The 26,813-nt window shown below is 52.3% G+C and overlaps 3 protein-coding genes across 15 annotated transcripts; 2 read left to right on the top strand and 1 right to left on the bottom strand.

The window, feature by feature from the left end:
- The first annotated feature begins 3,153 nt into the window (after positions 1–3,153).
- Positions 3,154–13,177, top strand: Jph4 (junctophilin 4). Of its 4 annotated transcripts, none has more exons than XM_087197009.1 (7): positions 3,154–4,268; positions 4,807–5,356; positions 6,110–6,881; positions 9,187–9,324; positions 9,913–10,031; positions 10,677–10,879; positions 11,776–13,177. In XM_087197009.1, the coding sequence occupies exons 2-7, from the start codon at positions 4,978–4,980 to the stop codon at positions 11,857–11,859; spliced, it is 1,695 nt and encodes a 564-aa protein (XP_087053135.1). In that variant the 5' UTR covers positions 3,154–4,268; positions 4,807–4,977; the 3' UTR covers positions 11,860–13,177. The 4 variants fall into 4 exon arrangements, with proteins under 4 accessions (XP_087053135.1, XP_021099576.2, XP_087053134.1 ...); XM_087197008.1 differs by having other exon boundaries at positions 3,170–4,268; positions 10,347–10,879; XM_021243917.2 differs by lacking the exon at positions 9,187–9,324 and having other exon boundaries at positions 3,163–4,268.
- Positions 13,178–13,329: 152 nt separating this feature from the next.
- Positions 13,330–21,842, top strand: Ap1g2 (adaptor related protein complex 1 subunit gamma 2). Of its 5 annotated transcripts, none has more exons than XM_087197005.1 (22): positions 13,330–13,614; positions 14,002–14,203; positions 14,625–14,749; positions 14,882–15,023; positions 15,133–15,229; positions 15,394–15,470; positions 15,563–15,658; positions 16,028–16,108; positions 16,446–16,544; positions 16,720–16,775; positions 16,932–17,045; positions 17,205–17,345; positions 17,425–17,479; positions 17,555–17,677; positions 18,633–18,719; positions 18,804–18,931; positions 19,246–19,350; positions 19,681–19,789; positions 20,062–20,197; positions 20,989–21,152; positions 21,371–21,469; positions 21,551–21,842. In XM_087197005.1, exons 2-22 carry the CDS (start codon positions 14,003–14,005, stop codon positions 21,650–21,652), a joined length of 2,337 nt encoding a protein of 778 aa, XP_087053131.1. In that variant the 5' UTR covers positions 13,330–13,614; position 14,002; the 3' UTR covers positions 21,653–21,842. The 5 variants fall into 5 exon arrangements, with proteins under 5 accessions (XP_087053131.1, XP_021099574.1, XP_021099575.1 ...); XM_021243915.2 differs by having other exon boundaries at positions 13,330–13,743; XM_021243916.2 differs by lacking the exon at positions 19,246–19,350 and having other exon boundaries at positions 13,330–13,743.
- Positions 20,767–25,291, bottom strand: Thtpa (thiamine triphosphatase). 6 transcript variants are annotated; one of them, XR_015445749.1, is made up of 4 exons: positions 24,929–25,289; positions 23,866–24,417; positions 23,584–23,658; positions 20,767–22,679 (listed from the first exon to the last, which is right to left on the bottom strand). XR_015445749.1 is itself a non-coding variant. In XM_087197018.1 (4 exons), exons 2-3 carry the CDS (start codon positions 24,410–24,412, stop codon positions 23,629–23,631), a joined length of 582 nt encoding a protein of 193 aa, XP_087053144.1. In that variant the 5' UTR covers positions 24,413–24,417; positions 24,929–25,290; the 3' UTR covers positions 20,767–22,679; positions 23,584–23,628. The 6 variants fall into 6 exon arrangements, 4 of the variants coding, with proteins under 4 accessions (XP_087053144.1, XP_012920735.1, XP_021099577.1 ...); XM_087197018.1 differs by having other exon boundaries at positions 23,584–23,663; positions 24,929–25,290; XR_015445748.1 differs by having other exon boundaries at positions 22,534–22,679; positions 23,524–23,663; positions 24,929–25,291.
- Positions 25,292–26,813: the final 1,522 nt, after the last annotated feature.

Below are 26,813 nucleotides of genomic sequence, written 5' to 3'. Positions count from 1 at the left end.
TGTTTTTTTTTTATAAAATGGAGTACTACTCAGCCATAAAGAATGAGAAACTAGAGACAGTTACAGCTAAATGGATGCATATTGAGGCCATACTCATAAGTGAAATAAATAGGACACGCACGTGTAAATACCGAATAGTTTCTCTAGTGTGAGAAACTGAAAGTGTAAATAAGAATTAAAATGATTAAAATGAATAATTGATAATTTGAAATAGGAAGAAAAGGTCCAGAGGGGTAGAGATGGTGGGAGGGGAAGAAGAAAGGAAAGGAGGGAAAGGAAAAATTATGAGAAAAGAAAAAAAATGGAAACAAAGTCTGTGTAAATAGGGAAGGGTGGAGGGGGTGAAGGGTGCACAGGAAATGGGGAAAAAAATAAGAACAAAGATACACCATGTACAGGTACAAGCACCCAATGATAAATGTGAATGTACTGTTTACCTAAAATGTACCAATAAAAGAATTTAAGGGAAAAAAATCAGAGGTGCAAAGATTTATATAAAAATGTTAAATTTTAATGGCAAAAATGTACAAACAGTATAAAAGTGCTATGCTAGAATAGTTCAACAAATCATGGTGCATCCAAACAGCCAAATATTATGCAGCCATTAAAAATTCAAGGATGTTTTAATGATATGGAAAAATGCTTACAATGTAAAGCTAAGTGAGTAAGTAGGACACAAAATCATATGTGTGACATTTAACAAATTGGGTTAAATAAAAATGTAAAGAAAAGAGTATGTAAAAATACACTGAAGAGGCCAGAGATTTAGCTCAGTGGTTCCGCCGCTTTCCTTGCAAGCACAAGGTCCTGAGTTTGATCCCCGGTACCAAAACAAAGACTAAAAATGATACCAGGATAGACACCATATGAAAGAAAAAAAAAATACCCTGAATTGTTTGTTATACTGTCAGAGTATTGAGTGATTTTTATTTTTCTTCTTGGATTATAATATATTTTCCTAATTCTTCAATGAGTATATCTTACTTTTAAAACAGGACTCCCCCAAATGCATCTATTAAAGCATACTAACTTGGATGTCTGATAAATATTGTGCTCCAAGGACTGCCATATATTATCTGGGCAACACTGAGCGAATTAACTTCTGAATCTCAGATTCAGCACCTATAAAAGTGGTACGATGCCAGGCTATTTTTTAAGCCACCATTTACTGGACACTTGCTATGCACTGGGCACTAAGCCAAGCACTTGCCCTCTCTATGTTATACACACTATTTATACATATTATTCATATATGATCATTTCAATCTTTGCAATAAGCTGTGAAATAGTTTATGATGTTCCTGTTTTAGAGATATACAAACTGCAGCTCAAAAAAATTCGACAACATGCTCAGGTTTTTCCATCTTTGGAAGCCCAGCTCTTAGCCTCCAGCCTGGACTGCTCACAGTTACAGTTTTGGTTCGAGGATTGGATGAGGTAATACAGACAGAGTGCCAAGCACAGTACCTGGCTCCTAGTGTGATGCTGCTCCCGTTAGCACCAGCTCCCTTTTCCATGACACCTGAATGTTCCTCAATTGTGGTAAACCAAAGAGAGGCTCTGAAAAAAAGTGCCTCTACCCTGAAAAGGGTTACTGCAGGACCTGTTAGGGAGAGATCAGAACAGGGCTGCAAGGTTGACTCTCTCCAGGAGATACGGAGAACTGGGATTGTGTGTCTCACACATTCCAAGGTTCTCTTACCTAAGACTTCTTCATCAGAACCTGCACCGTAATATGCGGCTCAGAATACATTACAGAAGCACCCACCAAGAAGGCAGCATGCCTCAGCTCTCACTTACCCTCGACACACTGCCTCCCTCAAGAATAGGGCATGGGTGTACCAGGCCCATAGATTTCTTTTTCTTGTTTCTTCCCTTTCTTTAAGAAAAAGGAAATCTCAGGGACAAGGTGCTGTGTGGAGCAGAAAGGGCTAAATACCTAGGGTTGAGCAATGCAGCTGGGCCTACCCTAGAACTCTTATGTATGGGAGTCATCTTAAATGCCTCTTTCCCTAGGGAGCCACTTAAATTCAGTTCCATCCCCAGTCTCTATTTCTACCCTGTGAACTTGTCAGAAAGCTGGATAATTGTCTGTCTTCCCTACTAGATAGGAAACTCCATGAGGACAGGCACCAGGTACTTGCCACTGGAACTCCAGCTCCTGGCCATATGCCTGGTAAAGAGTAAACTATGTAGATGGTGATGAATGGAGAAATGAATGAAAACTCTCCAGCAACAGTCATGTCCCAGGTGGAACCACTGCTTCCCGGTTCTGTGCCAAACACTCAAAAGATGTGGATCCGGCCCTGTAAGCTTAAAATTTACAGGTTTCTCCTCATATAAAATTTGAGGGAAACACCATGTATGGAAAATCCCTGTTTACTTCGAACCTCGTGCTCTTTATTTTACCCAAGTACTGTACTCAAGATGGAGACTTTGAGTCTAAGGCATGTTCCCAAGCACATGGAACCCTGGGAGGAATTACTTGATTCAAAAGGTATGGAGTCTGCTGTGGGTGTAGCTCACTGGTAGAGCATGTGCTTAGCCAGCCCAGGCCCCTGGATTTGAGCTATAGCACCGAAAGGAAAAAAAAAAGAAAACTTATGTAGTGTTATAATTCTAGCTCGGCCACCTCTGCTTTGTGGCTTCTGCTGAGTGACTTCGTCTTCTGCCCTTAGTTCTCTTCTCTAAAATGGGGGGAGAGAGGTTACAATCAACTGAGTGCCTCTCTCTACCTGTTGTATGTAACTGGACACAATGACACAATGTCCTCCTTCACAAGTGCTTAGGGGCAGGGATAGAACTGGATGCAAAATCCCTGAAGAGGGAGGGAAGACCCTGTGTGCCCGTATCTGTCTGTAACCAGTAAGGTCCAGATGTGCTGCACTCTCAGGTGAGTGGACAGAAACAGAGGAGTGGTGGGCTAGAAAGGCCCTTGCCACAAGAAGAGCCTACCCAAACATATTTATGTGTCTTTGTTTTTAGGTTTGCAAAAGACAAGATTCTACAGTCCCCAAATCGTCATCACCTGGCCAAGTTTGAGCACCACACCCCAACACAAAAACAACACACCCCTTTCGCTTCAGAAGGCCAAGCCTAGGAGAAACAAGCTGATGAGGGTGGAGGATGGTGAGGTCTGGAAAAGCATTTGTGGAGCCAGCTTTCAGGCAGGAAAGTGGCAGGTTCACCTCTCTTCCTAGAGACCCCCAAACACCACTTCCGGATCTCCTGCCTCAATTTGGGCTCTTCCTGCCAGGATTTCTATACCCATGCCTGCCCTTCCCTGCAGTGCTTTCTCCCTCCCTTCACTACCCTTATTTCGCTCTCTCAATCTCCATATCTGTTTCTGGGTTTCCCCTTCTTCTCTCCCTGCTTTTCCCCTCCCTGTCCATCCCTCACCGGCCCCAGAATGGGTGTCCCTCCCCTCCTCCCTCCCTGGCTGTATCTGCCTCTTTCTTAGCTCTCAACCCTGCACCTCTTTCTTTGTATTCTGCTCACCCTCTCTCGGCCTCTCGAGCATCTCTCCTCCCCCGCCGGCCTCCGGCCTCCCCCTGCCTCCCCATTTCCAGCTCAGTCTCCTCCCTCTAGCTCCTCTCCCCTCCTTTCGCCTCACCCGACTGCCCGCCCGGAAAGCCAGGGTTTCTTTCTACCCTGGGGGTCTCCATACCTCTCGATCCTCCTCCCCACCAGTCTCCTCTCCGGCTGCAGGGTTAGTGGGTACCCATTCTTTTCTTCCTGGGCACACCCTCCCTCCCCTCGCCCCCATCCCCAACGTGGCCACTGACTCCTCTTCATCCGTCTCCTCTTCTCCCCACCCTCTCTTCTCTTTTCTCTCTGCCCCTTTAAATCTCCCTGGCCCAGCCTCCCCCGTGATGCTGGGATGGAGCAAACATTGATTTGTGCTGGGATGGAATCGGAATTTTGATTTCTTTTTTCTTCTCCCAACCCTAAGAAGAAAAAAATAATAAAAACACCCCCTCTTGATAGCCCCCTCCCCCTTCTCATCCAGCTCCCAGCTTCTCTTCCCTATCTCCACCCAAGGCAGATTTTTTCCCCTACACTGTTCTCTTCTCCCCCCACCCCCGGCACCAATTCACCCCCAGCTGGGGAGAGAGGGGACTCTCCCACAGCTCCCCCGCCTTGTCTTCCCTCTCTGGGTTGGAGCGGTCTCTCCGGAAGAGGAGGGGGCTCGGCTCGCCTGGGTGGGAGTGGAGGTATCCTGCCATGGACGCTGTGCCTGGGAGGCACCCTGCGCCTCAGCCCACATGGTGAGTACCTGCCCCCTCCTTTCCGCCCGTCTGCCCATCCCCACCCTGGCCTTTCCCCTACAGAGCTTCCCCCATGCCTATCCTTTCCCTACAAACCGTCTTCCCACCTCGGACCCATCTCCCCGCTACACCCCCCACCCCCACCCCCGGTTTGCTGGGGAAGCCCAAGAACCGGGACAGAGGAGTCCTAGTGTCAACCGGGAAGGCGGTGGCCTACGACTCTGCCCCGCTCCCTCTCAGAACCCCCCCCCCCGCCAAACTGCCATTCCCCACTCAGCAATCTGGGGTTCTAGGTTGAAGAAGTGGGACTTCTGCTTGGGTTGGGGCCCCCAAGTCCTGGGAGACTCCCTCTACAAGTTGGGAGGAATGGAGAAGCCCCCGTGGCCCCAAAGCTTGGGAGCGGCTGGAGGATGCTGCTGACGGGGCGGGCGAGGGGGGTCCTGGGAGGCGGTGCTGATGCTCTTGAGCCACCTGGCCCGGGAGTGGTGGGCAAAGAGGAGGGGCTTCGTTCTCCATTTGCCCCCTTTTTTCTCCGCAGCCACTCAGGATGAGGGTCCGGCCCTGCCTGCCCGCGCTGGGGCCCCTCCGCCCAGCCCGGGTCTAACTGCCCCCGCCCCCAGGCCTCGCCAGGCCCCCAGGCCCCCAGCCGGCTCTCCAGCCCCAGGATGCGCTGAGCCGCCAGGGGGCTGAGGCCGCGCCAACTACATGCATGTCCCCCGGGGGCAAGTTCGACTTTGACGACGGGGGCTGCTACGTGGGGGGCTGGGAGGCGGGGCGGGCACATGGCTACGGCGTGTGCACGGGGCCCGGCGCCCAGGGCGAGTACAGCGGCTGCTGGGCGCACGGCTTCGAGTCACTGGGCGTCTTCACCGGGCCCGGTGGACACAGCTACCAGGGACACTGGCAACAGGGCAAGCGCGAAGGGCTGGGCGTGGAACGCAAGAGCCGCTGGACGTACCGCGGCGAGTGGCTGGGCGGGCTGAAGGGGCGCAGCGGTGTGTGGGAGAGCGCGTCCGGCCTGCGCTACGCTGGGCTCTGGAAGGACGGATTTCAGGACGGCTACGGCACCGAGACCTACTCCGACGGAGGTGCGGGGCCCGGCCCACTGCTGTCTGCCTTCGAGTCCGCGTGCGCCCCCCGCCGGCCTGCCCCGCGGGTGCCTTCCCCAGCCATTTGCCCTCCAGACTCTGCTGTTCCCCACATGCCTTCCCCAGCCACATGCGACCCTTGTGCCCATCCTTCTGTTTCTCCATACACCTGTCTGTCCCTCATACCATTCCCCATCCTATGACCCCAGCCTCATTTTCCTGCCTCTCTCACCAGCACATGCATGTCTTCCTCCTTTGACTGTTTCCTGCCTGCTTCTCCCTCACCACCATCTGCCTGGCCCTCTTTACCTGCAGGTCCCTGCAGGCTCTGCCTGCCGTACGCTCACACTGACTGCCCCAGTCAGCCTGTTCCTCATAGTCCTGTTTGCCTGTCACAAACCTATCTTTACACACACACACACACACACACACACACACACACTCACACACACACCGTATCAGCCTGTCCCTCACACCTTCCAGGCCCTCTATCCGTCACACACCCTAGCCTGCCTGCCCCTCCTTCCCCTGTCTCCCCACAGTGCCCAAATCCACGTGTCTCCTGCTACCTGGTCTTCACTGCTCCTCTACACCATGCAACCCAGCCTGGCCCGGCCACAACTCCCAGTGCCCTTCCAGGCCCCCATGCGGCTGCCTCTACCTCTCCCACTTAGGCTCCCAGGGGTTTGGGGGCCTGGGATTCAAGGAGCCGGGCGCTGGGTTCTGACTCTTTCACCTCTGCTCTCCCCGCAGGCACCTACCAGGGCCAGTGGCAGGCCGGGAAGCGCCACGGCTACGGGGTGCGCCAGAGTGTACCCTACCATCAGGCGGCTCTGCTGCGCTCACCCCGCCGCATCTCCCTGGACTCGGGGCACAGCGACCCTCCGACGCCACCCCCGCCCCTGCCCCTGCCAGGCGACGAGGGAGGCAGCCCAGCCTCTGGCTCCCGTGGTGGCTTCGTGCTGGCCGGGCCCGGGGACGCTGACGGCGCGTCCTCCCGCAAGCGCACCCCAGCGGCAGGTGGATTCTTCCGCCGCTCGCTGCTGCTCAGTGGGCTCCGGGCAGGCGGGCGCCGCAGCTCCCTGGGCAGCAAGCGGGGATCCCTGCGCAGCGAGGTGAGCAGCGAGGTGGCCAGCACCGGACCCCCGGGTTCTGAGGCCAGTGGGCCCCCAGTCCCAGCTCCTCCCGCCCTCATCGAGGGTTCGGCCACTGAAGTGTACGCGGGCGAGTGGCGCGCTGACAGGCGCAGCGGCTTCGGCGTGAGCCAGCGCTCCAACGGCCTGCGCTACGAGGGTGAGTGGCTGGGCAACAGAAGGCACGGCTACGGACGCACCACCCGCCCCGACGGCTCCCGTGAAGAGGGCAAGTACAAGCGCAATCGGCTGGTGCACGGGGGCCGTGTTCGCAGCCTCCTGCCTCTGGCTCTGCGGCGGGGCAAAGTCAAGGAGAAGGTGGACAGAGCCGTCGAGGGCGCCCGTCGAGCCGTGAGTGCTGCCCGCCAGCGCCAGGAGATCGCTGCTGCCAGGTGGGCTAAGAGGAGAGGGTGCTCTAAGTACAGGGGAAGGAGAGGGTTGCCTAAGAAGGGATCAAGACCAAAGGCATAGGGCCTGGTGGGGAAGAGCAGGCCTAAGGCCAGGCAGTTGTAGCCCTGGAACTTGAGCTGTTTATATCTAAGGCTACAGGTGGGTGTGGGTGTAACTGTGGGTGGCTGGGTATTTGCGGGAAGTGGTGTAAGACTGTCTCAGTGTCTTTTGTATGGAGATGTGTGTCTATTGAATCCATCCTTGTGTGTGGGAGTAGCAATGAGCCTTTTTTATTCCTGCCCAGAAATCTCTTGGAACTGGCAGGTCCCTGGTCTTCCTCTTGTGGCCCAACCAGCCTCTAGCCTCAGGCCAGAAGCATCATCCCTGGGCGGAACTGGGAGTGGTCCCTTCCTAACTGTCCCCCAGCCTGGAACCATTTCACCCTTGGGCCTTGGGGAGATTTAATTTATGCAGCCTGTCTACGCACCTGAAAAAGCTAGTCTCTCCCAGCTTTGCTTCCCCCGACTCTTTCACACAAATGGTAATGGTTTGATGAGAGGAGACTTACCTATAAATGAAAATTTCTTTTGATAAATCAGATTACATTTCCATGGAACCTTGCTATCTAAAGCAGTGCTTCCCAATAATAATATAATGTAAGCCAAATATGAGATTGTAGATCTTTTATTAGCCACATTAAAAATAAAAAGAAATGGGTGATGGGCTCGGGATTTAGCCCAGTGGTTCCACCACCTGCTTTGGAAGCGCAAGGTCCTGAGTTCGACCCTTGGTACAAAAAAAAAAAAAAAGAAAAGAAAGAAATGGGTGAAAAGATTTTTAATAATACATTTGTATTAAATCAGTATATCCAAAATATTTCAGTTCATAATCAATTTAGGTACTGAGATCATACATTCTTTGGATCAAGTCTTTGAAATCTAATGTAGAATTTACACTTACAACACATCTTTTTCATTCAGACTAGACACATTCCAAGTGTTTAATAACCACTTATGGCTTGTGACTCCTGAATTAGATACCACAGATATAAAAAAAAAATCATTTGTAATTGAATTTACAAAAATTCATTTGTAATTGGATTCACAGGCCCGATTTATAAAGCTCACACATTTGTTTATATATTAAATTTCTTTAAAAGAGATAAGAGCATAGTTAAGAGATTTTATTAACATTTGAGACTGTTCCAGAGAGCTAGAGATCAGGATATGTCCAAATATAATTCAGCAAATTTGTATAATGGATGACAGGGTGTGTGTGTGTGTGTGTGTGTGTGTGCGTGTGTTTGCGTTTATGCCTGAGTATGAACATGTCAGATCCAGAGTAATGCCTGTGCCAGAGGATGTACATCTGTAGATGTATCCGAGTGTCTGGCTGTTAGGATCCAGGGCTTTAAGCCAGGAAAGGGGGAGGGCAGAGCAATAGGGAACATTTTGGGCCAGATAAGGTGGAAGCATGTGCAGGAAAAAACTGATCTCACTAACTAGAGGATCAGGCTGTGGGAAGAGGCTGGTTGGTCTCCCCAGCAACAGGCCTGGCAATTCTAATTGGCTGCTGGGTGCCATGGAAACAGCATAGCCTCAGCAGCAGGTGCCTCTGCCAGGTAGCCTGAGTTTGGCCTTGATGCCTGAGCATAGACTAAGCCTACTGCTTAGACTTGATCATCCGTGCCCTCCAGACACAAAAATACAGGCCCAGGGCCAGGGATTTAGCTCAGTGGTTCTGCCACCTGCCTTGCAAGCACAAGGACCTGAGTTCAATCCCTGGTACCAAAAAAAAAAGAAAAGAAAAAAACAGGCCCTTGTCATGGCATGGTTGCCAAGAGAATTCAGTAAAACCCAAAACTGTGATTTCATACCCTGCCCCAAACCCCAACACCAGCCCAGTTTCAGGACAGGGTTAGTCATAGGCAGTCTGAACACCCTAAAACAGCAAAGAACAGGGTTAGAATAAACTTTTACCTTTTTAAATGGAAAAAAAAAGAAAAGAACAGGGTTATTTGAAATCTTCCCATAAATAGGAGTTGGACTTGAAACTAATGGCAGAGAGGGGAAAGGAAGGAAAAATTGAGGAAGCATCTTACATCAGGAAAACTGAGAAACAACAATGGAACAAGGATTGATAATGCTTCGAGGTGACCTGTACCTAGGGAGCAGGACAAGATGGAACAGGGGTGTGGAAGGGAAACTGAGAGCTTACCCGGAAAGTATAACTGCAATATTGAGAAAATATTGGCAGAGAGAGGAGGATGCAGTTGTAGTATAAAGGAGAAATCCACCCTTATTCCAGTTCTCAACCTCAGAAAAGCACAAGGCAGGGCAGGGGAACAGTGGCAGTGACAGAGTGGGAGAACGCTGTGATAACAGAAGAGGCCAAAGAAAAAGCAAAATGGGACATTCTCATGTCGGGAAAACTGCCCTGGAAAAGGTAGGATTCAATAATAAAGAAGGCTAGCAGTGGCAAGAGGAAGGCGGGCAGGGGAGAGGTGGAACTGTAAGGGAGGCAAGATCATGGTACAGTGCCCTGGACACCGCAGGGAAGCATGTGATCCCAGCGGGTATGAGGGGTTGGTAACAACAGGGCAAAGGGGGCAATCAGCAGAGCTTATAAGTGTCAAGCTGGATGGCAGAGGATGTGCTGAGGGAAAACTCAGTTGTCACTGGGCAGGGAACAGGACAGCAATGGAATAACAGAGTTTGGAGAGGGCCTGGCCCCCACCGCTGGAAGAAGGAAGTGTTACTACAGGACACAAGGGTAGGGTAGAGGGTGTGAGAGGAGCAGGAGGGTGTGATAGCAGCAAACAGCCCATCCAGGAGAAGAAATGAAAGTGAGCTTCCCTGGCCTGCCAGGAAGGGGAGTGGCTGGCAGAACATGAGGCAGGTTGAGGCTCCAGAGGTGAGCTCAGATAAGTCCAGGAGGGTGTGATATGGTGGTGACACGGATGAGGAGCTGGAGTGTCTGAGCAGTTGAAGTCGGGGGAGGTCCACTAAGTCCCTATCTCCTGGGACCTAACAGGGCAGCCGACGCGCTACTAAAGGCAGTGGCAGCCAGCAGCATCGCTGATAAGGCTGTAGAGGCAGCACGGATGGCCAAACTGATTGCCGAGGACCTACAACCCATGCTGGAGGCTCCAGGTGAGGTGTGGGCAGCCCAGGGAATGGGTGAGCCCCTGGAGGGCCAGAGAGGCTCAGGTGATTGGAAAGGGGATGGCAAGCACCACAGGAAGTCTGAGGATGGGAAAAGCCACACACGGTACAGAGTCCAAGGCGACAGAGGATGGGGGCCAAGCCCAGTTATCTGGGGAGTGGGACTAGGAATTATGAAGCAGGATAATGGGGTTTCAGGTCTGGTGTTGAGAAGCTAGGAGCCTGGGGAACTGTCTTAGGGGCTGCAACCTCTCCAGCCTTCAGCCAGGCAAGCCCCACTGATGCTCAGCTGTCCCTGCCCAGGCCGCAGACCCAGGCAGGACTCAGAAGGTTCCGACACAGAGCCCTTGGATGAGGACAGCCCTGGGGTGTACGAGAATGGACTGACCCCCTCAGAGGGCTCCCCTGAACTGCCCAGCAGTCCTGCCTCCTCCCGCCAACCCTGGCGACCCCCTGCCTGCCGGAACCCACTGCCGCCTGGAGGGGACTGGGGTCCCTTCTCCAGCCCCAAAGCTTGGCCCGAGGAGTGGGGGGGCCCCAGTGAGCAGGCGGAGGAACTAGCTGGCTATGAGGCTGAGGATGAGGCTGGGATGCAGGGGCCAGGGCCCAGAGATGGCTCCTCACTCCTTGGAGGCTGCAGCGACAGTTCGGGAAGTCTTCGAGAGGAGGACGGGGAAGATGAAGAACCCTTGCCCCAGCCGAGGGCTTCCGGGGGCTCAGAGCCCGAGCCTGTTGCCACTCCGGTCCTGAGGGGCACATCCCCAAGGGGTCTGGATGCTGGGTGCCTGACGGAAGAATCTGAGGAGCCTCCTGCAACAGAGAGCCCTGCCCAGCCGGTGAGACATCCCCTACGCCCACTTTCAAAACCTGGTGTCCCACCCTTTCCAGACCTCTGTCTGATCCCCTGAGGGGCTTGATTTCGACGGGGCTTCCTCTCTGCCTGACTGGTCTTGGACCATATCCCACTTCAAAAAAAAAAAAAGACAACTTTAAAGCTGGAAGGAACCTTAGAGACCTTCAAGTCCAGCTCCCTCATTTGACAGATGGGGGAACTGAGGCCCACAGCAGTTAAAGTAACTTCCGCACAGTTACAGACTAAGAATTAATGATAGAACCAGAACATATTTTCCTGTTCTCCTTCCATATCATTTCCAGCTCCCAGTTTCCTACTCCACCCCCACCCCCACCTCCGCACTTTCTCTCTTTGGTGCCCAGAAATAAAAAAGGAAAAAATTGTTCCCTCCCTACCCTCACTCTCCCTCCCTCTCCTGGGAAGAAGGAAAATAGGAAAAAAGGCAGAAGACCAGAAGAGGTGGAGTTTCCCCCAAACCCTCTGCTCTGATTGGATTCCAGACCATCTCCTGTTTCCTAGCAACCACATCCTCACCCCCTTCATCCCTCTGCCTTACTGCAGTACTGGCTGCTGCTGCCAATGTCTGCTACTAAGGCCAGGCACCTTCTGCCTGGGCCACATGATATGCTGGTGGGAGGGGAGTGGAAGGAGGAGGGAGAAAGGGCTGGCCCTGTCTTGAGAGTGCCAGAGCAAAGGTGGGGCACTGCCTGGGAGAAGGGGGTTGTTTTGCAATACAAAACAAAGGTTGGAGATCCAGCTGCTCTCTGCAGGGAGGTGTCTGGGACCCTTCAGCTTTGCTACTGAAGCCGGGGACGGAGGCGGGACCTAGCACTGGATTTGGTCCTCAGGGACTGAGGCTGCTTCCCCCTGTCTCTCTAGGGAGCTGCCAACCCGCTGGTGGTGGGAGCTGTGGCCCTCCTCGACCTCAGCCTGGCGTTCCTGTTCTCCCAGCTCCTCACCTGAGGCTACTTCCTGGCCTAGTTCTGGCTTTGGTTGCCTGCCTCTTCACCCCTTTGACCTGCCTTCTTCTCTTCTCCATCCTGGTTGTTTTTTCACCTATCTTTCCTTTCCCTTCTGTCCCCCTTTGTTTTTGTCTCTTGCTTTTGCCTTCCCTCTCTTCTTTCAGATTATCTCATCGACCCTGGACCTGTCTCTTTCTCCCTCACCCCCTTCTACTCTAGATTGTTTACATATGAAGGGCTTTTCTCTCTCAGATGCTCTCATCTCTGAGACACACAAATCTAAGTCAGACCATTGCCCCATGCCCTCCCCACCTTTTCTTTAAACCTAAACTTCGAGAGGGTGGGGGTTTGGTGTCCTGAGGAGTCTCCTAGAAGCTGAACGGAGAGGAGGAAGAAAATAGAGACAGGGTGACTGAATGCTGGACGAGCTGCTGGCTGAGCCCCTGTGGTTTCCTGGCCCAAGGGAAAAGGCTGGAGGAGATACTGCCTCCGCCTCTTACCCTGGAGAATATTACCTAACCTCCCAGCACCCAGCTAGGTTCTTGCCTAACTTGATACTTCCTGGAGGAACCCAAAGGAAGGGAACAATAGAACAACGTCCTAGAATCTCCCTCTATAGCCAGCCCCTCTTCCAACCCTGTGAGGGCATGCCATGCCAAGAGTAACGTGCCAAGGAATAAAAACTATCCAGTGCAGCCAAGCCCACCCCCTCAGGCTTTGCCACTGACCTCCGCCCTTCTGTGGCCCTTAAAAGTTTATTTGGTTGGTCTGGACTCACTTGTGGCCTTTGATTAAATTCCTACGGGGGGCCTGAAGAAGACACTTCTACTATACTCCAGAGGGATGGAGGCATTTGAGCCAGGACCCTGCTCCCCAACTCTGGCATTTGTAGTGGGGGAGGCGTTTCTGGGGGGATAGAACCGGGCAAGCTAACAGGAGCTCCCGGGGCAGCAGAAGTTGTGACAAGTCTAGTAGTCTCCAAAGGGTTCTGTCCCTTCCCCCATCACATCAGAATCTTGCGGAATGGGATCAGAGGAAGCCCTATCTCCCACACTTCCCAGGAGGTGGTTGAAAGGTGGTTGGAGAGCCCTGTGGGAAGTTGCTGACTGAAGCCTGGTACTAGCTTTTTCCCCTGGGGGCAGGAAGCCCTAGAAAGAGGGGACTGTAGGGCCCCCAGGGGATCTTTCCTCCCTCCCCTGCATGAGGCAGAGCCTAACTGCCTGCCACCCCCCTCCCTCAAGGAATGGCCTTCCCGGGAATGCCCACCACACACACCCTCTTTTTTTGTAGTCAAACTGTTTACTCCTGGCCTGCCTCCCTCCTTCCTCCCCTTTCAACCTTTACTTCTGATTTCTATTTCATGGAATTTGGGATTGAAGTTATACAACAGTGCCGCCAACACCAAGTCTTGCAGGAAAAAAAAAATACAAAGAAATTTAACAAAAAATATATTAATAAAAAAGTTCAAAAAAAGGGGGATTGTCATCTCCTTTGGGGTGCAGTGTCGTCAAACCCAAGCTCTCTGAGGCTTTGGCAACCATGCGAATGTAAAAGAAGCAGGTTTACTGTACTGTCCTGAGCCCCTACGCGGGCCACAGCTCCATACCCTAAGGCGGCCCGAGGGCGGCAGGCTCAAGAGGGCGGGTCCCGTGATGGAGGCGGGGAGAGGGAAGAACCCGATCAAGCTCCAACCCCTACTGGGCCCTCTACCAGGAAGCGCGGGGGGGTAGAGAAGCACAGTTCAAACCGAAGACAGGTGAGACTTGGCGTTCTGGGGCGGGAAAACTGAAGCACCCAGAGATGGGAATGGAGGGAAGGACTCGTGAAGGCAGCAGCACTGGGCCCTGGAAGTAAAGAGAAGGCTGAGCTACTGATGGGATACCAGGTGGGGGAAGGAGGGGGTAATAGGCGGGGCTGTGGCGCACGCTCGGTAGGAACAGGCGTGGGGTGGGGACGCATGCGTATTGGGAGCCCTTTGGTGGTGGGATTTGGAGACGCGGGTGGGCAAATGTAAATGTCGGCTCAATTATAGGGTATCTGTGGCACCTGGGCCCTTAAGAGCTTGGCACGGGGCGAGGCTGGCCACCCGGCCAGAAAATGTTAAAGCCCTCTCCACTCCTGGGTTCTGCCCTCCTCCACCCAGAATGGTGCCTTCGCTGAAGCTTCATGACTTCATGGAGGAGATTCGCGGGGCCAAGACTCAGGCCCAGGAACGGGAGGTGATCCAAAAGGAGTGTGCCCATATCCGGGCGTCCTTCCGTGATGGGGACCCCTTGCAGAGGCACCGCCAGCTGACCAAACTGCTCTACGTCCACATGCTGGGCTACCCCGCCCACTTTGGACAGGTAATGGCCAAAGATACCTTCCTCCGGAATTTGAGGAGGAAGGCCAATATGGCAGGGTCGTGGGCCCCGCTCACATAGTTGTGCCCCGATTATTTTCATTTTCTAGTTCTTGAGGCCTCACACCATGCACTGAAAAACCTCTTTACCCACTGCAACCCCCATCCTGTGTCAGCTGGCCTAAACCCTCCATTCTCTGACCAGCCCCATTCAGGGGCTTTCCCCTCCCATCCTCCTCCACTCCTGGGTCCTTGAAACTGTCCACCATCCTGGATCTCTTAAGCATCTCCTCTGGCTGAAGAGAGGGTGGTGGTATATGATCCCCACAAGTTACAGTCATCTTGTCTGATGGAAGGCGGTGGAGCTGGGCTTTAGTGTCTCTGGTTTCACCCCTGCCCTTTGTGGTCTGCCCCCTTCTCTACAGATGGAGTGCCTGAAACTGATCGCCTCCCCCCGATTCATAGACAAGAGGGTGGGCTACCTGGGAGCTATGCTTCTGTTGGATGAGAGGCACGATGCCCACCTGCTCATTACCAACAGCATCAAGAAGTGAGAGGGTTCTGGGGGCACTGGAAATCAGGGAAATGAAATGGGAAACAAATCCCAAGGGGCTGCCTGCTGTACTGGTGAGAAGGACTGGTTTTCTCAGAGGCCTGACTGACCATCCTCCCAACCCTGCAGTGACCTGAGCCAGGGGATTCAGCCAGTTCAAGGCCTGGCTCTGTGCACTCTGAGCACCATGGGCTCTGCTGAGATGTGCCGGGACCTGGCCACAGAGGTGGAAAAGCTGCTCCTGCAGCCAGGCCCCTATGTGCGCAAAAAGGTGAGATGCAGTACCTGCCCCTCCAGAAACTCCCAGGTCTGCCATGCGCGGGGGCGGGGGTCATCCTGGTGGAGCCTGGTCCCCTGTCTGAGGCCCCTGACTTCTGCAGGCTATTCTGACTGCAGTGCACATGGTTCGGAAAGCCCCTGAGCTCTCTGACATCTTCCTTCCACTTTGTGCCAAACTGCTTCATGAGCACCACCATGGTAAGGCCACTGGGCTCCCCATCCTCTGCTTCAGGCCTGGCTATAGACAGAAGTAAAAAACAGGACAGGAGCACCAGCTCTTAGGACAAAGGGTTACATACACACACCCACATGCACGTCTCCGGTGCCCTGGCCCACCATTCACTTCCCCACCCTAACCCCAGGCATCCTGCTCGGCACTATCACCCTGATCATGGAGCTCTGTGAAAGAAGCCCTGCAGCCCTCAGGCACTTTCGAAAGGTGGGCTGGTGAAAGAGGGGCAGCAGTGGAGGAAAGGGGCATACAGTTGAGAGGATGATGAATGCCCAGACAAAGCTGTGCCCTCCCTCCAGGTAGTACCCAAGCTGGTGCAGATCCTCCGAACTCTGGTGACAACGGGGTACTCCACAGAGCACAGCATATCTGGAATCAGTGACCCTTTTCTGCAGGTGGGGTAACCTCCTCCTGTTGTGTCCCTGGAATAGAGAAGACTTAGCAACGAGACCATGGCTGGTGGTCACCTAGAGGACACCTTGGCTCAGTGTCCTGGGCAGGAGGGTGGCAAGCTCAGGATTGCCCTGGTCATCCCAGGACCAGTTAGGGGAGAGGGGATGCTTGAAGTTCACAAATCCATTTTATAAAAAGAAAAGCTTATTCTAAACTCCCCTGATCTCACACACACACAAAAGACCTGTGGAGATGAGAGAGAAGGGTAGGGGGCTCTAAAAGGCTAGCCAGACCCCTCACAATGCTATCTTCAATGTTGGGGTTTTCTCCTCTGGCTCACAACTCCCATTAACCCATTAACCTGACCTTAGGTCCAGATACTTCGTCTGCTTCGGATCCTGGGCCGGAACCATGAAAAAAGCAGTGAGACCATGAATGACTTGCTGGCCCAGGTGGGGGCTTGAAGGGGGGGTCACTGCTTAGATCCCCCTATGGAGGGAAGCTGGGATTCACCAGCCCAGGGTATCCCTCACATGAACACTTACGATGCAGCAGCCATGTCAGCACCCCTCCATCTTCTCTACCCAGTGAAATCCATGCAGGAGGAACACAGGCTGTTTCAGTGCTATTACCCCAGTGTCCAGGCTGGCCCGGTTACATAATAGGGCTTGGGGAACTCTGTTGGATGGTTGTAGAATGAACAGAAGAAGTGAAAAACAGGTCAGAAGGACCAACATCCAAGGATGGAAAACAAGCCCTGTGTACATGCATCTCCTCCCATCCACTTAGGTGGCCACCAACACAGACACCAGCCGAAACGCCGGCAGTGCAGTGCTGTTTGAGACAGTACTCACCATCATGGACATCCACTCTGCAGCTGGCCTACGGGTACTGTCCCATATCCTCTTCCACTAGGGCCTGCCTGCTGCCCCCCTCAGCCAGCCATACACAGGCCCTGTTCACTGGCTTCTCCCCCACACCTGTCACTTATGCCATGTGGTCCCTACTCCTAAGTGACTAGGTTGTGTCTTCTGTGATTGTCCCAGCCCTCTGTTTCCCACAGGTTCTAGCTGTCAACATTCTTGGTCGCTTCCTGCTCAACAGTGATAAGAACATTAGGTAAGAGTCCCTGGTGTCTTGCTAGGCTGTGCCACTAAACCCTGGCCTTCTGCACTCCTCCCTCCAGAACCTTCCAATCCACCTTTATACCCAGGACACAACAGGTTGTCAGGGCTGTTGGCCGTGGCACAGTAGAACCTTTCCTACCCTGTCCAGGTACGTGGCTCTGACCTCATTGCTGAAGCTGGTAAAGTCTGATCACAGTGCTGTGCAGCGACATCGGCCCACTGTGGTAGAATGTCTGCGGGAAAGCGATGCCTCCCTCAGCCGGTAAGCAGAAACAGAGGGGACAAGAGAACAGAGGACCCAGTGTCTGGTGGCCAAGACCCAGAGCAGCTTAGAGCAGCAGGAATGAGAAGACTGAGGGGACAGGTGCCTGGGGTGCGGCAGGGTGGCCTGGGATACCTACAGAAACCCTTCTCCTCCCAGGCGGGCCCTGGAGCTGAGCCTGGCTCTGGTGAACAGCTCCAATGTGCGATCCATGACACAGGAGCTGCAGGCCTTTCTCGAGTCCTGCCCCCCGGATCTTCGGGCTGACTGTGCCTCAGGCATCCTGCTGGCTGCAGAGAGGTGAGGTGACATGCCAGGAGGCAGAGAGGGCACAGTCTGGGAAGGGATAGTGCCGGGACTGATGAGCTATGTCCCCTAGGTTTGCTCCAACCAAGCGGTGGCATATAGACACCATCCTGCATGTGCTGACAACGGTGAGATGGGCTAGTTAGAGCCGGGCAGGAGTGTGCAGAGCTCACCACTCTGACAGGCTCCCCTCCCCACTCCAGGCAGGCACCTATGTGCGGGATGATGCAGTGGCCAACCTGACCCAGCTGATTGGAGGTGCCCAGGAGCTACATGCCTACTCTGTGCACCGCCTCTACCATGCCCTGGCAGAGGACATCTCTCAGGTACCATCCCTACCTGCCAAGGTCAAAGGCTGCCCAACAACTCCCTGGTCCCTCCTGGGCCTATGTCCTACACTGGATTCTGAACTCCTTTTCCCTCGGGGTCATAGCGTCTACTTATTGCAGGAAACCCTCCAGGACAGAGCTGGCCACCAGGCATGGTAGAGCGTGCCTGTAATCCCAGCACTCTGGAAGGTTGAGGAGCAGGATCCTAAGCTCAAGCCCACCCTGGGCTACTGAGTGACTTAGTGAGACCTTGTCACAAAAACCTCTGGGGATGTAGCTCAGTGTGAAGGCCCTGGATTCAATCCTTAGTACCACACACACACACACACACAAAAAAGAGCCAGCCTTTTAATTAGAATACCTGGGCTCCTGTCCTGGCTCTGCTACCAACTGGCTGTGTGAACCCCTCATGATTAATTTAATCTCCTTTAGGCCCCATGTGCTCAGTTTTCTATCCTGCCCAACTCTCAGAGCTGCCTCAAAAATCAAATGAGATAGATAAAAGGTTGTGCATGTACTTATTTTATTACTAGCTCAAACACTGAGTGAATTAACAGGTGTTAGCCAATATCTATAGGCCCCTGCTTCTTGGGGTTTTTGTTTTGTTTTGTTTTGTTTTGTCTCACTAAGTACCTTATACTGGCCCCGAACTCACACATCTCCGGTCTCAGCTTCCTGAGTGCTATTATTGCAGGCATGCACCACCACATCCGGATGTACAGCCTCTTTTTTCATTTTAAGTAGGATGGACAGAAACCACCTGCTTTCCTCAGAGCCAGGACCCATGGTTAGGCCATGTAGTTCTCATGCTTGGCCACCAGAGAGCAGCAGGAGCTCAGTAACTGGACAGAGCCTGCCAACCCCTTGATCGGTGCATTACCTAAGGAATGTTTCAGTCTACAAGAGAGGAGAGGACCACAGACACTTGCCCATCAGTGTTTCTCCCACACAGCAACCGCTGGTGCAAGTGGCCACCTGGTGCATAGGGGAGTATGGGGACTTCCTGCTGGAGAACTGTGAGGAAACTGAACCCCTTCAGGTAAGACCTAGAAGGTAGGTGCACTGAGGAGGGACTCATGACGGAAGCAGGACCCGGGGTCACCACCTGCATCCACACCTAAAGGTAGAAGAGGAGGAGGTGATGGCACTACTGGAAAAGGTGCTGCAGTCCCATATGTCCCTGCCAGCCACCCGCGGATATGCCCTCACGGCCCTCATGAAGCTCAGCACCCGGATCCAGGGGGACACCGAGTAAGAAAGGGTTCCAGCCCATCGAAAGAGTTCCCTACACTGTGCTCCCCAGTTTCTAAGCTCTCCAGGTGCACATACTTCTACTCCTCCCAGGCTTGGAGCCACATATTTTAGGTGTCTCCTTATTCTATGTGGCCTCCCCCTTCCCTGCCACATCCTGTAGTAAAAAAAAAACAGGACAAAGGGGCCGGGGATTTAGCTCAATGGTTTCGCCACCTGCTGCGCAAGCGCAAGGACCCAAGTTCGATCCCCAGTACCAAAAAAAAAAACAGGACAAACTACCACTGCCACTCACACGTCACACTGTGGGTCAGCCGCATCCGCCAGGTGGTGTCCATCTACGGGAGCTGTCTGGACGTGGAGCTGCAGCAGCGGGCTGTGGAGTATAACGTGCTCTTCCAGAAGTATGACCACATGAGGTGCGCCCAGCAGTCTGCTGCCATGTAGGACCCAAACCTCTATCCTGCCCCAAATGCCCATTAGGTCCGAGGGTCTCAACTTCCCCTGCATTCTTCCTCTTTCAGTGAGAGCCTCCCACCCACAGTCATTGAAGCTATTGAAGCTAAACTGACTCCTAAGCCTCCTTGCTTATCTGAAAAACTGGCAACAGTGTGCCATCTTAGGAAGTCACAGGGCACTTCTGACCCCCATGTGCCCAGGGCTCTCCTTGTTCCTAGCCCTCCTGCCAGATGCATCTCATGAAAGGTGCAGGGTCCACACAAAAGGACAGGTACATTCCATCCTTTCAGGGCTGCTATCCTTGAAAAGATGCCCCTTGTGGAGCATGGTGGCCCCCAGACTGATGAAGAAGCAAAAGAAAGCAGAGACGACACAGCCCCTGTCCCCACAGAGCCCCAGGTGAGGAGGCTGGAGGCCCTACAGCAGTGGTAGCAAAACTGTAGCACACATGGGGTTTTTTTCTTTTAAGACAAAAGATGTTAACATGAGTTTTCTCTAAATGAAACCTGAGTATTCGGGTTTAATTGCAGTGCTGGCACTGTGCAATAAATAAGTGGGTTTTGGGTTGCAGTTTGGGCATTCATCTCTAAAAGGTTCACCAACACTGCCCTAGAGCAAGGACTCAGTTGGGCTTCCATGCCTAGCCCTGATCCTTCTAACCTTTCTCCCAGACCTCAAAGCTCTTGGATCTGCTAAATCTCCTGGATGATACTTCTGGAGACACCCAGCAGCCACCCTCTCTGAATCCCTCCCCAGAGGGTGCACTAGTACACCTCCTTGATCTTCCCTGTGCACCTCCACCCCCAGGTAAACCTCAGCAAAGGGGAGAGGTCTTAGAGATGGGTGGAAATGTGCTCTCTCCTTTGGAGCCACAGACTACAGCTCATGTATCCCCTTCCCGTGTGTCCTCCCAATCCAGATCACTGTATCTTTGTAGGTTAAAGGCTTCAATCATGCCAGTTCTCTGGCCACCCCTTAGTGTCTTCCTTTGTTCAGACTTCTCTGTGATGCAGGGCCCTGCTTCCTCCCCAACCCATTTCATACCACTTCCCCAGTGCCCACTCCACTGGCCCCTCTCAGTTCCTCAAACTCTCCCACCTCAAGCCCGTGGCATTTCATGTTTTGTTTTGTCTCCGTGAAATGTCAGTTGCCCTTCCTTACTGTTCCTATTTAAGCCAGTTCTTCCTAGTTATTCTGACTTAATTTAGCTCACTCATAGTACCCATTACACCCAATCTTGTTTTTTCTTCTCCCCACTCCAACTAGGCTGTTGGCTTGAACTTTTTTTTTTGTAATTGCTATTTCATTGCTGAGGATTGAACCTAGGGCCTCATAAATGCTAGGAAAGTCCTCTGACATTGAGCTACAACCCTAGGTCTTTTTTTAAAAAATTTTATTTTGAAAATTTGAGACAGAGTCTTAAATTGCCCAACCTGGCCTTGAACTTGTGATCCTCCCACCTCAACTTAGCTGCTTTCTCCTTGGTCACAAGTGTCTCAAGTGGTGCAGGGTGAAGAGGTGCTCACTCTGCTACTGAATAGTGAACGAACATGTTATGCCAAGCTTACACACTGAGTGCCTCTCTCTCCCTACTCCAGCTCCCATCCCAAACCTCAAAGTGTTTGAACGTGAGGGAGTACAGCTGAATCTGTCTTTTACTCGACCCCCTGGAACCCCTGCTTTGCTCTTAATCACTGTCACCACCACCAACTCCTCAGAGGATGAGGTCACTCACTTCATCTGCCAGGCAGCTGTGCCCAAGGTTTGTACAGATCAGGGTACAGAGACGGCCTAAGCATCCAGGAGAAAGGCCATGAAGCAGAGGAGGTGGGTAGGGGACAGAATGAGATGGAAGGGAACAGCATACAAGACAGGTACCTAGGAAGTATGGGAAGAGGGTTTGGAGCTACTCAGTGTGAAGGGGTTGTCTGAGCCCAGTCAGCTGCCTTACTGTGTTCTGCCCAAACCTCCCATGTTCAGAGTGTCCAGCTGCAGCTCGAGGCCCCCAGTGGAAACACAGTTCCAGCTCAGGATGGCCCGCCCATCACTCAGCTCTTCAGAATCCTCAATCCTAACAAGGTGAGTTCCAGGCCCTGTGGATAAGACCCAGGCATGGGAGATGCCATGGGCACTAACCCTGGTGTCTGCTCCTATTCCTAGGCCCCTCTGCGGCTAAAGCTGCGCCTCACCTACAACCACTTTGGCCAGTCAGTGCAGGAGATCTTTGAGGTGAACAACTTGCCTGTGAAGACATGGCAGTAACTATCTCCACTCACTATCCAAATCCTCCTGTGTCCCAAAGCCCCTGGCCCCAACAGCTGGGGTCCTACCCCTGAGGGCCACCACCAGGTGGCACTCTGGCTCTGCATTTGTCACTGCAAAACTGTGAGGGTCTGCCCCCTCCCCCACAAATACTGAAAGCCCAATAAAGCCTGAGAGGCAGAAAACCGTATTTGGGTGTCTGAGGTAGAAAATATGTATGAATGACAAGAGAAGAACCTCCTCACACAGGAAGTATGACTCTTTCCTGGAAACCTTGGGAAACCTATCTCAACAATGAGGATTTTCTTTCTACCTCTTTTTAGGTCTGGGAGCACATTTGTCCCTTAACTGCCACGAGAGGCACTCTACTCTCTGGGCCTGAGCTGGGCACAGTGACAAAAATCAAAGCAGAATTTCTGGATTTCTAACAGGAATTCCCAACCCTTTCCCTACCCTGCTGCTATTCCCCACACCCCAAGGCTGGGAAATCCCTGCTGCCTTCCCTCATCTCTAACTCAGCTGTTAGGCGGTTTCAGAGCCGCTGGCAGAATCAATGGCATCGACCAAGGGAGGGGGGGGTGGCAAGGGATTTTCCTGTGCTTAACTACTGATCATGGCTAAGTGGAAATCCTATAAACACGAGCGGAAATCAATGGAGGCTGCTTAGCGGCCAGGGGAGAGGGGCGGCCCATAGATTGCATCTGACGGATGAAGGAGAGGAGGCAACCAGGGAGGGCTCTAGGAAGGGTAGCTGAGAACAGGGTGAAATAGGCAGAGCTGGAGAGAGAGGAGGCACTATTAGAAGGAAGGAGGCACCATGAGCCTAGGTGTGGACCCCATCAAACCCAGAGTTCTCTTGCCCTTCTGGGAAGGGACATCCCCTAACCCAAGTTGCTGTCAAGATGTTTAGTCCCCTGTGGCCTCTCTCTGGAGCTATCTGCTTGTAGCAGGCGCTGATAGTCCTGAGGCCGGAAGCGCTGTAGGTACACGATGAGCTTGGCAGGTGCCCTCTCCTGTGCTGGTACACCTATAGGCAAAAGGACAATGAGCAAAGAAGCCTGCAAAGCTACCATACATGCTTTAATTTTGCTCCCTGCCCACCCAGCCAGGACCCCAAGGTTGTTTGCAAGGCAGCACTAATATTCTGAATGCCCTCAACCAGCTTCTCAGCACTCTCTCAATGAACTGCGGAAATGAGACCTAAAAGAACCACTTCAGGCAGGAGTAGCTGGGAAGCCACACATGAGCCTATCCTCCAGGAAGGAGAAATGAAAAGGCACTCAGGCACCATGAAGACGGAGGATCCCTCAACATCAACTCATTTCAATTAATGCCCCTGTCCCCCAATCAAGATTAAAGCCCATCTAGGCAGGCCAAAGCTCATTAGCTTGGTAATGAAGCACATACAAAGATGTACACAGAGAAAGAAACCAAGGACTGTGGAAAGAAGAAGAAGCTATAGTTGTAGGGTGGGATTCACACCGAATTACTGCCTCTGGAACTGCCATGACCAGTGTCTATTGTCAGTGGCCAGGAGCATACTGAGCATGCAGCAGGAAACTGAGTGTGCAACTGCTAAGGAAACTCATGGCATCCCAGGGCTGTCAGCTGTGTGGATGAGCTGTCAATAAGAGAATTAAACATGGGAACAAAAAATTTGCCAACACTTATCCTATTGTTTCACATGAATGCAATATTCTCACCTTTTACTTAAAGGGAAAAGGATAAATGAGGATCCGGGAAGAAGTACAAACAAAGGGAAGGGTCAAAGCAGAGAACTGACAAATGAAATTGGAGACTTGGCTAGAGGTATGAGACAGAATGACTGGGAAAATTAGAAATGCACTGAAGGAGTGAATCCAAATTAGCACCTGTTTTGGAAGCTGGGGTTGACAGAACTACATAAGCAATCTGGACGTGATGGTACACACCTATCATCCCAGCACTGGGGAGGCTGAGGCAGGAGGATCACCAGTTCAAGGCCAGCTTGAACTACACAGGGAGACCTGGTCTCAAAAAACAAAACAAAAAAACAAATGTATAAGCAAATGGGGTCCTCCGAAAAAATTGCTAAAATAATTCTTGTTACAAAAAAAAAAAAATTCTTGTTACAGAAATAACCCAGAGATGCTCAGTCACTCTTTGCCCCAGCAGACACTTCCAGAAATGGCAGATGGGGAGCAGGGAAAGCACAGAAGGCCTGTCTCCCTTACCAAGCATGCTGCTGAGGCTCTGGATCTTCTCTAGAGCAGAAGGTACTTCAGCTTCCTCACGTACTATGGCCTCTACTTCACCCACGGCATAGCCAAAGTCAGCTGTATCCAGGTCCACCCTAAGCAGTGGCTCCTCTTCATCTGCTCCACAGAACACCAGCTTCCAGGCACTCCGCTTTGTCACAAAGCTAGCTACTTCCTGCAGCCCCAGGGAACCCAGCACAGCAGCTACACCTCCAGCCCCCAGTCCCTCAGCTCCCAGCACCTCACAGAGGCGTGCCACAATCGCAGGATCAGATGTGAGTTCCAAGTACTTAGTATGGGTTCCTGAGACACCTACTGCTCCAGGACATTTTAACTCCCATCCACTACCCTCTCGTTGTCGCAGCCAGTGGTCAGACCGCATGAGATTCAGCTCAGGGGTATCATAGTAGGTGTCTCGGAAGGTGATCTGGTGCTCCAGAGTGCCTCCCAACTCCTGCAGCCGTTCTTCTGTGCCAGGCCCTGGAACAAACTTTCGCTCCACCTCTATCAAGCCCTGGGCCATGCTCCCTGCAACAAACATTTGCAACAAACATTCGCTGAGTGCCCAAGGGTGCACAGCCTGCGGGGCACAGCTCAGCAGAGACCCAGCCCTGGGTGAACTCGTGAAGCCTGGATGAACTTGTGTTGCAGAGTGCTCTACCTCAGTGAACCAGGCCGTCAGTGATAAAACTTTAAGCAAACTGGATCCTCTAGAAAATTGCTAAAGCAATTCGTTACAGAAATAACCCAAAGAGCCTCGGACACTATTAGGTTCTGCAACAGTAACTGTTCTCCAGGGCCGGGGATTTAGCTCAATGGCACCGCGCCTGCCTTGCAAACATAAGGTCCTGAGTTCGATGCCCGATCTCCCAAAAAAAACAAACAAAAAAATTCGTAACTGTTCTCCAGTTAAATCCTCTACACTATTCGTGATATCCTCAACCCAAAGTCCCCTCGCTACACCTTGCTACCCTAGAAGGCCAGTAGCTTACTGCCGGGGGTGACCCGCCTTTCCCACAACACCAACCTTTGGTCTCACCTCAAAGCCCAAGGGTCTCCCTCTCGCGGGACCCGGAGATGGGGGAAGGGTGCCCACGACACACTCGCGAGGAATGCCGGGAGCAGGCCCTGGCTCCGGACCTCAGCCCGGCTCTATGCTTGCGGCCGGTCCCAGCACCAGCGGCCATATTAGGCCCGGGGTAGCAGTGCCGAGGGCTGGCTGGGCCCAGAGAAGTCTGTTAGGTCATGGGCATCCGCGACCTACGAGGTGGGCAGGAAAGTGAGACCGTACCCTCGCGCTCTACTTCTCATGCCCTATCCCTCCTGGAGCTCCGGGTCAGCTGGGTCCCGGGGTTCAGGCTGAGCCCGGCACCCTGGGGCCCGGTGCATGATGGGAGATGTAGTTCCAAAGGAGGCTCGCTAGCTCGCCCCACCCGTCGCTATGGTGACCGGAAAGCTGCCAATTAGTGCCAGCAGGACTCTACCTAAATAGCTGAACGGGGATTGCAGCGCAGTAGGGCGAGCTGGGTACAAGGAGCCGAGGCCTCAGTCTCCGACCTCTGCTAGCATAAGAAGTGGGCTTAAAAAACAAGTCACTTGGGGCCGGGGATTTAGCTCAGGGATTCCGCCGCCTGCTTCTCAAGCGCAAGGACCCAAGTTCGATCCCCGGTACCAAAAACAAACAAACAAACAAAAAACAAGTCAGTCATTTTAAGACCCTGCCCAGTAGATACTTATTATGATGGCCCACTAAGTTCGAGGTGGGGGTGAAAGTGGGGATTTAGTCCACTTTAGCTACTCTGGAGTTTTAGAGCAGATCTGATAATCCTAGTATGAATATTTTGGAGTAAAAAACTTTACATCAGAGGAGGAAATGATATTTTGAATGGGAACCAAATATGTGGTAGGATTTCAGCAGTTCCAGAAAGGAATAGTGTGAGCAAAGGCCCAGCAACTGTAGAACACCTGGCCAGTATGTAAGTAGAGATGAGTTTAGAAATGCAGTTGAGGGGCAGAATGGAAAAAGTCTTGAAGGAGTGCCAGACTGAGAAGTTTGTCAGTGTCCAGAACTCCCTGAGAAGATTTTGTCAGGGGTGACCCTCTGACTGCTCTTTCAGAGGCCAAACAGAAAGCTTCTTGTTGCCTCTGAGAACTGTGATTATCTTTTACTTTGATCTTCTAGGTGACAATAACGTCAACTCCTAAGCTTGCTTCTATGATGAGTGAGAAGTGCCAGGTTCTCTACGCCTACCCTCTCCTTGGTGTGTTTCTGGAAGCACTTGATCAGTAGAAAATACTGTGGGGAGGTTATTTTACAGACATGACATCTTGAACTTCAGATGTCTTGGATGTATCTGTCCCCCACCTCATGCCAAGCACCACCTGGCAGTCCCTAACTCTTCTCATGGCCTGCATTTTATCCATCCTTTGCTTTTCAGTTTTGTTGACCAAGAAGAATGCTTAATAGTTTCCCTTTATATAAGGTCCAATCCAATAGGGGCAGAAACAACAGCTTAATGCAATGGAAAGACTAGACTCTGGAGACACCCATACCTGGGAAGTTTCACTTCTCAGATGCTTAGCCTTGGTTAGACTGTGCCACCTCCCTAAGACTGCTTTGTCCTTGGTAAAATGAGGACCGCCTCACAGTTATGAGGATCCAGTAACAAATTGTCACATAATAGAAACTCAAAATGTTAGCTTCTTTCTCCTCTCTCCTGGCTGCCTCTGTGAACTTGGTGGGGAGGCCATTAGAGAAGTAGGCCTTAGGAAGTACTATGGACTCTGGAGCCAGACTACTGAGGGTTTTGTTTGTTTGTTTGTACCAGGGATCGAACTTGGGTCCTTGCGCTTGCAGGGCAGGCGTCGGAACCACTGAGCTAAATCCCTGGCAAGACTACTGAGGTTTGAATCCTGGCACTGTC

The sequence above is a fragment of the Heterocephalus glaber genome, unplaced genomic scaffold (assembly GCF_053883595.1).
Source record: "Heterocephalus glaber isolate CG9 unplaced genomic scaffold, H.glaber_assembly_v1.0 deba00001662, whole genome shotgun sequence".
NCBI classification, from domain to species: domain Eukaryota; kingdom Metazoa; phylum Chordata; class Mammalia; order Rodentia; family Bathyergidae; genus Heterocephalus; species Heterocephalus glaber.
The sequence above is the reverse complement of the archived record's forward strand: the minus strand, read 5'-3'. Positions and strand labels throughout refer to the sequence as shown.